The 14,804-nt window shown below is 31.0% G+C and overlaps 1 protein-coding gene across 1 annotated transcript in view; it reads left to right on the top strand.

Annotated features, from left to right (window-relative positions):
* LOC143196318 (uncharacterized) overlaps window positions 1-14,804 on the top strand; it is a 41,242-nt gene continuing 26,438 nt past the window's right edge. The window contains exons 1-2 of the mRNA XM_076403982.1: window positions 1-34; window positions 2,981-3,240. Of these exons, the coding sequence (XP_076260097.1) occupies window positions 1-34; window positions 2,981-3,240 (294 nt within the window). The remainder of the gene's footprint in view (window positions 35-2,980; window positions 3,241-14,804) is intronic.

Below are 14,804 nucleotides of genomic sequence, written 5' to 3'. Positions count from 1 at the left end.
ATGGCGGACAATCCTCAATTTGACATTTCGCCTGGTAAACATTCTGTTCTTTGAGTTTCTATTGATTAATGTATCAACGCCTCAGGTATTGTAGTTTGGAGACTAATTAATTTTTTTTTCAATATTCTCCGGAGACTTCATCACACAAATGGCCATCATGTAATATTAAACATTTTCTATTCTACGTTGCCTTAATGCCACTACATGGTTGGTAATGTCGAGGAAACAGTTGTTGAAAACTTTTGTTAGATTTTTCGAACCCATAGGTTTACACCCATGATTCGGCACCTATGTAGATGTTATACAGTTCTTTGCACTAATCATTATCAGCCATACTTAGGTGTATTTCAGATTAGTAGGATAAATTAATTCATATTCTGAAAAAGGTGAAATTCAACAATTCCAGGTTTACAATAAAAAAGCGCAGGCGTTATTCAAAAAACTAGAAATCTAAATACGAAACCTCGTTACTCTACACACAATTCCTCAAAATAGACCTTTTGTTTGAAGTTTGTCTACAACGTTCGAATGTACAGCATAGTGATTGTGTTCCACGGCTTTCTCTTTACGAATCAACTTCTTTTCGAGCATTTTTGTGCCGTTTGTACATGCTAACCTGCTATATGGCGTTCCCCTCCTCCTTCTCTTACCATCACGAACGACGGTTTTTTTTTCAGTTAAACACAAAATTTGCATATTTTTTTAGAAACGACAATAAAAGCACGCTTTGCACGAGCTACTATGCGGAATAGCTCGTTTCTCAGATACGACTCACCAGCGATGCATTATTTAGCTGATAATCCTACCTACCTTCCTCCCATTTGCCGCAGTCCGCCAGCCCTTTCACTGCACTAGAAAATAATTCTTGAAACTTTTATACATATTTTTTACACTGTCAAATATTAGTATTTAAAATATATTAAAATCGGTTGAGGTCACAGGCTAGTCCTCTTAGTATTGCGATAGTCATCAGTTCGAATTGTGCTGCGGCATGGTTATGAATTTATGTAAAGTAACAGTGCAAAATTCGACTAATCACTCCAGTAACCAGTCTGGATAAGATCGAATATCTTCTGACATGGTCTCTAAGTTGGTCACTAGCCAGTCGGTAACCTTAACGTCGAGGACAGTGACTTGGAGTCCATGTTCAACAATAGATCCAGTTCACATGAACCCTAAAATATAACAAAAAATATATAAATATTGAAAAGGATGCTGTTCAAAAATTAGCTCATTATAATATAACCTTATTTTAGAAATATTTCGTGTACTAACTCGGTGGTTCATTGGGAATGTTCCGCATGATGCTCTTATAGTCGCTGGTTTCAAACTTGCTACTAACTAAGTAGGTATGGGTGTTTCTAATTTATGTTTAAAATTAATTGTGATAGAGTGCTAAAGAGTACGATTAGACAAGGAACCACCATTCCAATCAAGCTAGTTAAGGGATTAAACATTCTTTAATTTCAAATGTACTTGGCACTCTTTTCAACTAGTAATTCACTATCTAGTAATTTTTCCATGGAGCCTTCATAAAACAGTGAAGAACTTTGTCTGGAAATGTGGATTCAATTGCGCATTAGATTTATTTCTGCAACCCCATAATTACAGACGTCTACACTGGCTTCAAAATGTTTAGATGCAATAAAAATGTGTTGTGAAGTGATAATTCAGATTTTTCTCCCAATAATCACCACATTTTCTTTATTTGATGTTTTTTAACCGTGTATCTCAGGCAGAGTAACAGGAAATGTTTTTTGAGCTGGTTTTTATTTGGATACTTGCCAGGCAATCGTAACAAGGGCTTAAATGATATGACAATGTAGTTATCAAAAATGTAAAAAACTTTTTAATATTTTATGAATATAATACATACTAAAAAGTAATAATTTGTATAAGAGAAGAAAGTTTTCTTCTTCATACATTATTTTTATTAAAATTCGTGAGGAATTACAGATAAATAAGTAATGTCAACCGTTTTGTAGAAAAGAAAAATGACTGAATGAATGTAATGTATTTTATATTAGCTGTTTCAAGGTTGTTTCTTTTCATTTTCATTTTCTGGAGTGCCTTTTACAGTAATACTATAGAGATAAAGAAGGCAAAAAAAAAAAAGAAAAACACGTTTTAGTTTATGAACAAAATACCTTCTCAATTAGATTGCGCTTATAGGGCGGGGCATTTGTTGATTTACTTCTGTGCTTTCGACCTTGATATCCATACCTAAAGAATGGTTTTACCCTTGAATAACAGTGCGAACTATTAAAAATATATTATGAGCAAATATATATTATTGCTATTACAATATTTCTATATTCAAATTTTTAAAAGATAATTAGAAATCAAACAGAAAAGAATGGAAAACTATTCCAAAGGAATTTTAATACTCAATTATAAACATATATAGCATTGCGCGTAAAATATATTGTATAGTGTGTATTATTGGAAATATATCTTATTACTAGCCTAATACAATAATATAAATGATTAAATCTGATTTTTGAGCAACTTTTTAATAAATATGTAATAATGAAAATATCGTAGCCGGATATTCTATTAGGGTTTCTATCATTTTCTATACTTCATGGAAACTGACCTGTATACTCAGCTGATGAAAAACCACCATTTAACATTATTTCCTCCTTATCAAAAATCTTCTCGGCGATTTTTTATAAATATAAATTTGGTTAATTTGGTGTTCAAACTTTGATTTACTTTAAATCAAATAACTAGAAAATATTTGTTGAATTGTTTTACGAGGCATGTCTTGTTGATTTCACATGTTTTCTACAAAATTTAGTTAGAAAAAGTTTCTGAAGCTATGTAACAGTCACTGATTGATCAGCTGAAAAAGTAAATCGTTGTGAAAGCATTTATATTGCATTTATCAGCAATAAATTATTTAATAATGTTCCTTTACCATACGTACCGTGCAAGACATACAATTTTCGAAATAAATATATATATTTTTTAATTTCAGGTTCCACAAATTTGGTTGGAAAATTCACTCAGAGCGTACGTAGGATTGTGCAAGATGTGAAAGATGAGGGAAGCGCTAGCGGCGCTACCAAGGAAGATGTCATCGAGACTAACGAACGTCTTCGGGCTGTTCGAGTCCGAATGGATGAATCCTACGATACGGCCAAGAAAGCATTAGTCGGATTGATGAGCAAATATAACGAGAGCAAATCGGTTCATAATGTGTTTCAAAGATATAATCTACTTAAATCTATGATTAAGGTAAGTTGTTTATTATATTTCAATCTATTAATATCAAAAATACTATAATATAATCATTTTATTGTGTCATTATTTAAAATATGTAAGAGCCTTACATAATTAACATAGTAAATAAAGAATCCTAACAACAAAAGGTTCTAACGAAATATTATTGCAGATATAAAATTATAACACAATATTAAGCAATTTTTTCATACAAATATTTGTAATTGTTCAATACTGAATTGTGTGAATCATTTTAATAAATAGACAGAAACAAAAATTTACTTAACGTATTATTATATTGTTGTGTAGTTATATAAGTAGGATCTAACTAATTTTTTGATAAACAACCTGCATGAAATTTAACTTTTTCTGTTTATAAGAAGATTTATATGGACTTTTTTGGACATTTGCGGTCAATATAATCTCTTGAAAAAAATTATTAATTTGAAAAAAGTTCATTTGAAGCAATGCTAGATCAATTTCAATCTCAAGATAAACTTGTTCAATCAATACATATTCATAACGTTTCTCAAATATTTACATGCACTAGGTGCGATGCAAAAGAAAAAGCCTTTGATGCAATTCTAGTTAAAACCAAGAGGATCTTTGGATATCAACAGTTGATTCAACAAACAAAAAATGCTTTGCGTCATTAGATTCGAATAAAATTCTTTATGTTACGTTAATTTTAAGAATTGTAAATGAAATTGGAATTTACTCCATTATTACTCAATGTTGACTAATGTTTATTGTTCTGCTGAAAGCAGTTAATTCGTTATTTATTAGCTTAATAATATATTTATATATCCGTTTAATTAGTACCTATCCGGATCCATGTGGTACAGCCTGGTTACCATGAAGGAGATGGAAAAATATTCTTCCCAATATTGTACTAAAACATCTGCCATTTGCTTTAATAATGTTGATGAGTGGATTCTACTTCTCACTCTCCACTTTCCATAATGGTTCAATTATGTTGAGGTCTAGCGATTGTGCTGTCAAGGGAAGATCTTTGATGATGTTGTGCCAACCAGAACAAGATCACAAACAAGAGTCTTTTTTACTGTGTATATGGTATTTTGAAAAAAACTTCGTCATTAGTATGTATGGATATTCATTTGCAATAGTCCGACCAGTGACATGAATGAGAGGATCTGATATATCCCACAATATTGGCCAAATCATAACATATTAATTGAAAAGTCCCCGGCCTGACACGTAGATGGCGCTACTAGCCTTAAATCCATATGTTTTTTAGTTAGCCCTAAGCCTCAAAAGATGCGTGTATAAATTTGACAGCCGTAGGATCATTAGGTTCTGAATTATAGCATTTTGAGTGAAGCAAAATGGATATTGTGAAAAAAATGGATAAAAAGGAATTTCGCGTGTTGCGATAAAATATTGATTTTTGAAAGGTTAAAATACTATTGAAGCAAAAACTTGGCTTGATGTCGAGTTTCCAGACAATGCATCAGGAAAATTAACCATCAAGGATTGAACGCAGTGAACGCAGTGGATGCCCAAAAGCGGTTGTTACCGACGAAGACATTTAAAAAATCCACAAAATGATTTTGAATAATCTTAAATTGAAACTGAATGAAATACCAGACACCATAAAGATATCAACTGAACATGTACATCATACCATTCACGAATATTTGGGTATGAGAAAGCTCTGTGCAAAGTGGGTACCGCGCGAGCTCACTTTTGACCAAAAACAACGTTTGAAGATGATCAAGCGTAATAAACCCGTGTTTTTGCCTCGATATGTGACAATGGATGAAACATGGCCCCATCATTTCACTCTGAAGTCCAACTAACAGTCATCCGAGTGGATTCCACATGATGAGCCCGTTCTAAAGCGTGGGAAACGCAACAGTCGGCTGGCAAGGTTATGGGGTCTGTATTTTGGGATGCGCATGGAATAATTTTCATTGACTACCTTCAAAAAGGAAGGACCATCAACAGCGACTATTGCATAGCATTATTGGACCGTTTGAAGGACGAAATCACCCTTGAAGGGAATTATGTTGAATAAAAAAACTAATTTTGCCAAAAATGTATTTGACTTTGGTAGGCCGGGGACTTTGACAGTTGACCTGTTAATGAAATCAAAGCAGACAGTCCAACTCGTTTGCTTTTTTTTTGGGTTTTCGTTATATTAAATCAATCATTTGCAAGATGTAAACAATGATTCATCGTAGCATACGACATTCTTCCAATCATCGAATGTTCAGATTTTACGATCATTACCACACTTATTTTGTAGGTTAATGTTGGCTTTCGTTATAAAGGTTGTGCAATTAGAGCCTTTCTATGAATGACAGCTTTGTGGATCCCCCACCGTGCTCTTTTTGTCCAAACCCGATTACTTAAGTAAGTGTCCACAGTCCGTTTTAATGTCAGTAGGTTCTTGTCAGTTACCATCTTTTCTATATGCTAACATTACCGTATATGACCACATATTTACCGAAAACTTGTTTTAATGGTCGCAAAACAAAAGGTTTAATACACAGAGTTAAATTCTACAAAACTTGGCATGTAAATTGAGCAATATATTCGCAGCATTTCGATCATTTCTCAAGAAATCTCGCCACTGTTGACGATCGTCAACAAACTTTCTGGTTTGGCCAATATTAGTCACCTATTTTTGAAATCTCTCTATATGATCTTGCTCCATATCTTTTTCGAAGCTGCTCGTTATCTCTACTGGCCGAAATATTCAGTTTGTTGTGGAACTCTGTAAGGTATCTGTTCAGTTTTTATGTCCGAACCAACACAACAATCAATTACAAACTGCATATGCAAATTTCCTCCCCAAATGTTTAGTAAATGCCTCATCTTAAGTCCATATCTCTGCTAATGAGCTTCATAAAGATGGACGTTTTGTTTAAAAAAATGAATTATTTGCTTTGAAACGTTTAAGTACGTCCGACAATTGTTAGCGTGAGCACGACATTTTATTTAAGAGCTTAAAGTTATAAACTTGAAAATTACTTTCATACTTTTTTCTTCCATATAAAACATTTTAATTTCTTAAATCATATCATAGTATCGGTTATTTTTCAACAATATAACTTTCAGCTCTTTATGATTTTATGTTATTTTACATGTTTATTTATTTTAATTTTGAGCCAAATAAAGGTCAAAAGTGAAGTAAAACTTTACTTGGTAACTGGAGTTGTGATTGCTCCTGATATAAGGAATTATTCTTATATTGCCATTGTAGCCGTAAGTTCGAATCCCCTGTGGCAATGTTGTTAAATGTTATGTTAAAATAATAAATTATGTTAGGCTCGATTACACTGGATGGCTTCTGGGATCGTCTCTAAATTTATTAAAGCTCATAGGACTAGAACAGATACAGAAACTATAATGTTAAATGAAGACTTATAAAAGAACAAAAAAACTTTTATTAAAAAAAATTCTGCTATTTGGCATAAATATTTAATTTTTTGCTATAAACCCAACAAGTTTTATATTCAGCAATACGGAATACAGCTAAGCTATGCCGAGTCCTGTGTATATAATTGGGACTTAAACGCTGCCATATTTCTGTTATATGCGCCAGTATAAGGTTTACCACGAACGATATGTGTATATAAATAATCTTAGTGTTTATTATTTTATATTTGAAATCCCTATGTTTACATAATATCCGAAAAGAAAATTGAATTACGACGCTCTAAATTGCCAAACAAAAATCTCTTTATTTGCTTGTCTTTATTGGAATTTATTTCCTTGGCATTTTTTGCGCCCTACATTACGAACCGGAGTCTATTTACTTAGAAAAAAAGCTCGTATTGTAGTAGGAGGCCCTATAAAACCCGTAGAAAGAGTAACGAGGAATATTTGGCCTTTCCCCAAAAGTAAAACAATACCTGTAAAATTCAGTTTTCGTTTTCCAAAATTAAATTTCCTCCGAAGCTTACTTGTATGTGAAGCGAATGCATCTCGAGATTACGTTAGTTTTGCTCTGTGTATTTTATAAATAAATAACTAGTAAAAGGAGAAATATGACAGTACACAATAAAAAGTAGTGTTGGGAACCATCGACTGAAATTGACTATCGACTGTTTAGTAATTGAGTACTTTTTACTGTCGACCGTTTTAGTCCTTATTTTAGGTCCGACTGATTTTGTTACTATTTACTATAAACTGTTTCAGTCGTACTTTAACGTTCTGACTCAGTCTTCCTAGCCGCGACCTTGACAAAAATGTACCCAATTTATGCTTACATAGTTTTATATGTAATATATATAGTTTTATGCTTTTTTTGGTAGTTTGCTTTTAAATAACAATATATTCTATATTAATATTATAGCATTTTATTACGATATTTTTCAAGTTTGTTAATATAATAAGATAAAAAGATTAAAATTGGGAATGATAAATAGTAAAATATTTTGACTGTTTATGGTAATAATGGGTAATATTTCCATTACTCTCTTGATTTTTATTAAAACATATTTCCGTTCAATAATAAATAAAGAATTTATATCAATACATTTAGACCATTTTTAATTATATCATGAATTAGTTTTTACATCTTTATTTTTAGGTTTTGTTTGAGTTCTATTGCATTGTCTATGTTTATTATAGTTTATTATTTGAAAATAGCAATTAGCACATTGGAATACAATGAAATATTTGTAGGGTAGTATTCTATTCCATAGAAAAATTCCATTTCTTTTTACAGATTCACAGAACATTCAAATATAAAAGTAATACTACTTCATTTAAATTAAAATTATAAATGACATGTTATCTATTATTATTATAATAGTATTCGGTAATTATTTTTTTCCTTTTCTTTTTTAAAGTTAGTTCGTGAATTTTTATATCTCCGTCTCGCTTACACTTCCGTTGAAACATATAACCACATATAAAATTAACTGCCCCAAGCAATTATCTCCGTCCTTTCCTCTCTCACAATTTATACAGGAAATCATTCGTACATCTTCGTCTGACATCACGAATTGAAAAAAAAGTCGAACCGTGCATTGGTAGCTAGTTTTTTGACAATCGACTGTTTTGCGACAATCGACTGTTTCGACAGTTTTCAGTCGATAGTTTCGAACGCGGATTCCGAAAATTAGAAATAATCCAATAATTTAATAAATAGCAATACGATCTGTATTATAAAGGTTACTGTACATTTTTGTTTAATATTAGGTGAGGAAAAATAATCTCGTTTTTCTAAACGTCTTTCAACGCATAATTATTGATTTAAATTTCACACAATTGTTAAAAACTTTATAAAATGAACAAAGTTAACTGTGAAACAGACAATCAAAAGGACATATATAATTATAACAACAAATAAAACAATCTAAATAAAGTGATGTGTTTGGGTGAATGCCAACAGAAAAAAGAAAAAATGGAAGACCAAGGTCGAGATAGCAGAATGGCGTGAAATATGATTTGTTGGAAACTATCACTAGGGGAAGATGGATTAGGATAACAGTTGAAAAGAGAGCTCCATATATGGGGCTTTTTGTTTAAAGATTTATTATCACTTTTCTGGATAAAACCATAATGTTGTCACTCTAGAATTTATGAAGATTTTTGGCCTAAAAATGAATCGTTATTTTGGCAAACCACTTCTGAGGAGAGCTTTGCATCACTAAAAGCTTTTCTGGTGATTTTTAAAGATATTTTGCTTTAATTACGTTAGTTGTTGATAACAGAGAATTAAATTAATGGTTTGGTCAGTTTCTAGCAGCTTACGATGGACAATTTCAAATACCACTCTAATTTCATTCCTATCCTATCCAAACACTATCCCATGTCCTCCTTGACGTCAATGCGAGCAGTCGTGATCGCAGCCATCGCCCATAATTACAAAAAGATCCATAAATCACAAATAACTCAATTGAATTATTCACTGCTTCTTTTTGTAGCCAGTCTTGTGTAAATAGTTTACAGTCGAAAGTTTTCAGTTCTATATCGCGAGGTGAAATGTGTCGGTCTACATTAGCCCTTAAACAAAAACTCGAATTATTTAATGGTTGGGCAGGAAAGGCATCCATTTCTATTATAGGGTTCATCTATTATATAAAATTGTTGGAACGAGAATAAAGAAAACAATTCTCAGTTAGGAGCACCATTCTTGATGGACCCTTGTTGCAATTTTTCAGTTTCCGAAGTAAAAGCGGAATTAGGGGAGTAGGGATACGAATTTTTAGTATAGTAGTAGCGAGGGAAGCAGGGATATGCATTTTGATCAATTCATAAGCTAGACGAATGCGGGATAAATACATGAGTATATATGTTATTTTCCAAATTAAAATTATGTTAGACTAAGTTAAGCTAAAGTTAATGGTAACACATATACTTTATTCAAATACCTGTAGTTTAGTTTTCTTCAATCTTCCGCTTTCCTGCGCGTTGTCTATTATTGCTACCAGGTTGCTGTAATTTAGCAACCTTCTTCCGTGTTTTGCTGCGAAATAATTTATAACTTGGTGAATGCATTTGATTTCCTCGTTGGTTACGTAGCTATAAGCAATGGTAATTAATCGAAGAACTTTGTTCTGTCAGCATTGGATTACTAGTAAAAGGGATGTTCTAGTGCACCCCCATATCTTCACCCTGTAAATACAAATAGGATTTAAGGTTGATTGATCTCTGATTTTTGGTCAAGCTGGGAATCTCTTCCAACTAACCAGTAAAATATTGTTTAATTATGTTTAATTGCTAAATATTGAGTCTGATTTTCTCAGCTTTCGAGTAAACAAGTGACATTTTCTTTATTTTCTTCCAATCAACTAGGAAATTAGAAAATTAAAAAAGATTGAAAGATCTTAATATGGTTCCACTTTTTAACATTGATCATAATTTTATATTAATATGGTTTCTTTACTTTTGGAGAAAGGTTTTATAACTCTTAGAATATATTTGAGTGTTATTGGTAGAAGAAATAAAGTTTTACTTCTTTCTTAGATCTAAAATCCCATGCCTCTCTAATGCTGATCTTATTGTCAGCTCGCTATATTTTTCTATTTATTAAGACGACAAAGATAATAATTAAAAAATACTAGATAATGTTAATAGCAATTAAAAGCGGCACATTGCTTTTTCATTTCATAATTTCTTAATTGACGGCTCATAAGTTGACACGCTGTTGTGTCCCAATTATAAACAATATAATACTCATCAGAAATTCCAGATATAGTTAACAATTGGTAAACAACTAGACATATTAAATAATAAAAACACTAAATGGCTAATCCAGATATGCAAGAAATTGGTGCTGGGATTGAAGTTTATTGCAATTAACTTAATTATGACTGCCACGTTTTTCTTTAAATATAGTTTTTATATTAAATTAAATTATTAAATATAGTTTATATGTTAGCCACTAAGAAATAGTGGCTAACAACTTACTTTTATATAACATTTTATATTTATTAACTTTATCTATTTTTTAAAAGAGTTTTGCCTTATTGCCTATTATGTGTAGTTAATTCAAATCATTCAAAAATTCATTTCGTATTGATAAGTGAATAATGGCCAATTTTTTATACAATATAGAGCGTTTAATGCCTCCATTGGTACCTTATGATACCTCATATATAAAATTCAATGTAAATTAATAACCATCATACGGTATCATTGATAAACAATATATTTGGGTCATGTTATTGTTAGCAAGCTAGATATTGCTCGTGTATAGATTGGAAAATGTTAAAGCCATTTAGTACTAGTGATGTCTCTGCGGTCGAAATTATTAATTATTAATTTTATATTGTAAGAGCAGAAATATATTTGATACATAATATTAATTAAATTAGTACATGTTTGTTAATTGGAAAAAAATGACAATTATCAGTACAAAATAAGTTACTATTTTACAAGGAAGTGTTCCAAACATTCGGAATTCAATTATGGGGATGTTCCGTAAAAAGTAATATAAATACAATATAAGTTTTCCAGAACAAAGTCTTGAGCAGTATTGTAAGTGCACCTTCATACTACAGCACTGATTACTTACACCGAGACCATCAGATATTGACTGTGACTTAGGAAATCAACAGAGCTGCAAAGAGACATGTCTCCATTATCATATCAATATCGAAGTAATACAAATACAATGCAAGATACAAACTCAAAAAGACCACACCATTTGGTCTTGTGTTGTGTAGTGATGTGCATTTAAGAGCAATATAGCAGCGTTAATACATAAACATTATTAAATTACACCAGACCGGTGGATCCTCCTAGATATATATCTAGATTTAGGTAAAGACAAATTGTAGGTTAGTCGACAATGATTAGTAACAATGTAATAGATAACTAAATAAATAAACAAATAAAAATAAACTCCTTGAAAATATATAATTTATTTATCTTTTAATGTGCTTCAACATATATCTACGAGTATATAAGTATTGTTCGAAATGCTTGAAATATCTGTTTGCAATTACACATACACCAGGCTATCAAAACTTGATAGAACCACAAGATAATTTTTAGTATATACCTATTCTAGCTACTTAATAATTCTACTTCCTAATAGTTTAACACATCGAAAGGAGCTTCTAATAAAAAACACAACATAATTTTTATCTAACTATTTTTTTAAATTACAGTTGTACGTTGATCTTTTCGATAATACATCTATTATTTAGAATTTAAACTTTAAACTTTTAATTTTCGGATTTTCCCAATGGCTAGTTCTTTCTGACAGTTCAAAAGATTACGTTTACTTTGGTCCACTCTAATAATGTTCACACTGTCTATACAGGTTTTAATAAATATAAGTAAATTATTAATATAATATGACTAGACATTTTCCTGAGTCCTTAGTTATGCTTAATCATATGCGCTATGCTTGTCAGTTCTTATATCTAGAAATGTAGAATTTCCAATTTCTGTCTTTTTTCCTTTTAGATTATTGATTTTATTCCAAGACATCAATATAAATGAACACTATTAAATTTAATATCAGAAACCCATTTAACAAAAGAATCCTTTATTAAATTTAGAGGATATACATTTTAAGAAAGGGAATTTTAAAACTCACCAATATGATCAATAGAGTATTTAGATTAAAACATGTCCCAGACATTTGGAAGATGGCGGAAATTATAATGATCCCTAGAACGAACTAATGAACTAAGAATCCTAATGAACCTAGAAAGTCACCAAACGAAATAAAAGCCTATAGACTTATATCACTGCTGCCAGTAATATCTCAGGTTTTTGAAAAACTCCTGTTGAAAAGAATAAAACCGATCATAGAGAGAAAAAACTTAATACCAATACACCAGTTTGCGTTTATAAACAAGCACTCAACAATTGACCAGGTCCACAGAATAACAAATGTTATTTAAAAAATCTACGAAAGTAAAAAAAAATAAACTACAAAAAATGCTACCAAAGCAACACCGAACTATTAAAATCATACAATACAACTAGAATGTTTAGAGTCAACAAGAGGAAACTTACTCTACAATAAAAGAAGCTAAAGCAGGTGTACCACAAGGAAGTGTACTGGGACCAATGCTTTATCTACTTTACACTTGTGATATACCACATATGGAAAAAATCACGACGAAAATTACAACAAGCAAGTGACAATATAAATAATTGGACATGAGCTTGGAAAATAAAAATTAGGATAAGATAGTAAATCTGTACATGTGCAGTTTACCTATAAACAGACCGTACAAGCACCAATAACATTAAATAATACTGTCATTCCATATAGCAACAACGCTAAATATCTAGGAATAAATCATGCAAAACTTCGCTAGAAAGAACATATAAAGAAGGAAAGAAAAGAACTGGATTTGAGATATAGGAAAATGTACTGGCTAAGTGTAAGAAAATCACAATGGTCAGTACATAATATATTGCTATTATATAAGCAAATATTGAAACCTATATGGTCATACGGAGTTCAATTATGGGACTGTTCTTTATGTAGGTTCAATTATGGAATTATGGGAAAGGACTAGTAACAATGTATTAATTAAATAATAAAAAAATATATTAAATTAAAATTATTAAATAGCTATAAATAAAACAAATATAATATAACAAATATAGTCCCATAGAGGCTCATAAATTTTAAAATATTATATAAATATAAAATCAAAACTGAACATATTTGTATGTCATAATAAAAAAATAGTAGAAAGAGCATGGAGAATAAAAATAGTACAATTTATATGACGGCGTAATTGCAACTCATGCCAATCTGATGTCATGTACATCTGGCGGCATATCTGAAAGACGGTCTAAATTTAGAATATTTTTTATGATTTACCATATGATGACCAAAAGAACGATATAATAAACGGTCGGAATTTCCAGTTGTGTAAATAAAGCCGACCCAGTTTACCATTACTAAGTGCTACTCGAATTGCAAATCCAGACGCCCGAGGATAATGTTTGTTTTTCATATATAATTTCGTACTTAATTACCCATTTTACGCTTTCCTGTTTTGTTGATATAACTATGAAGTTAAGTGTTATCTGTTTTTTACATCATTTATTTATATATTTAGAGCCAATATTATTTATTATTAGGTTTACAAAAAGTCTCCACCGTTCGGAAAACAATACCCTAGTTATAAATTATGTCAAAAATGGTTTCGTGTAACATATCATATACAAATTTAGAAATAAATATATTTATTTGGGCATCTATATATTAATCGGCGTAGCGAAAGTTTTGCCTCCCTTTTTAAGGAAAACGGGGGCATCTGTTACCGACTGGCGAGTAACCAACTCATAAATCACCCTAGAAGACAACCGGTCCTACCCAGCCTGGTTATTAGCGTGACTGGGATTATATTCCTTGTCGGATTTTGCACTCTTGCCTAGGACAATCACAAACATAAATTCAAGGCCATGCCCAAGCAGGATTCGAATCCGCGGCTTTCGCAACATTAGGAGGACCTCCCTGTCGCCCTTACCACTGCACCAACCAAGCCGGCGGCAGCTGGGTTTTCCACGGTTTAAGATTACATCGAGAAAGGATTATTAGGCCTAATGTTTTTGAGTTACAGTCAGATCGACACAAAATATGTAAATTGTTCATCAAGAATTAAAAAAAACGAAGTAAATTAAATCAATCAAAGAATTAAATTAAATATATAATATACATATAAATATTAATAAATTATGAAACAGCTTCATAGAAATTTAATTCCTGATTTGTTGGTGTTGTTATATCCCACGTGGGACATAAGACAAAGTTGAGAGCAGTAGATAAACAAAAGTCATATAAATTAAAGATGAGCTCTCCGCAAGGGTGGTATTGAAGAGTCGAATAAATAAGTAGTAATAATAATTGGTTAAGAAATTGTAAATTTAATCAGGCTGGTGTATTTATTTTTTTGCAATATATATTTTAGATGGCAAATTTGGATAAAAGATAGAGTTTATACGAATACATAAATTATGTAGTGAAAATATTCAGCTTTTAAAATGAAACAAACTGCAATATTTTAATTAATGGAACAAATGGGACGAAAAAAAGAAGAAATTATGAATTATTATCAATAAATTAGTAAATATTTTATATTATTTATATATATTAAGGTAGTTAATGATTAACATTATAA

Source organism: Rhynchophorus ferrugineus, unplaced genomic scaffold (genome assembly GCF_030347505.1).
Source record: "Rhynchophorus ferrugineus isolate W39M unplaced genomic scaffold, kcgeb_rfMv2 rfM4, whole genome shotgun sequence".
In the NCBI taxonomy this organism is placed as follows: domain Eukaryota; kingdom Metazoa; phylum Arthropoda; class Insecta; order Coleoptera; family Curculionidae; genus Rhynchophorus; species Rhynchophorus ferrugineus.
Note: the sequence above shows the minus strand (reverse complement) of the source record. Positions and strands in the feature narration are given on the sequence as shown.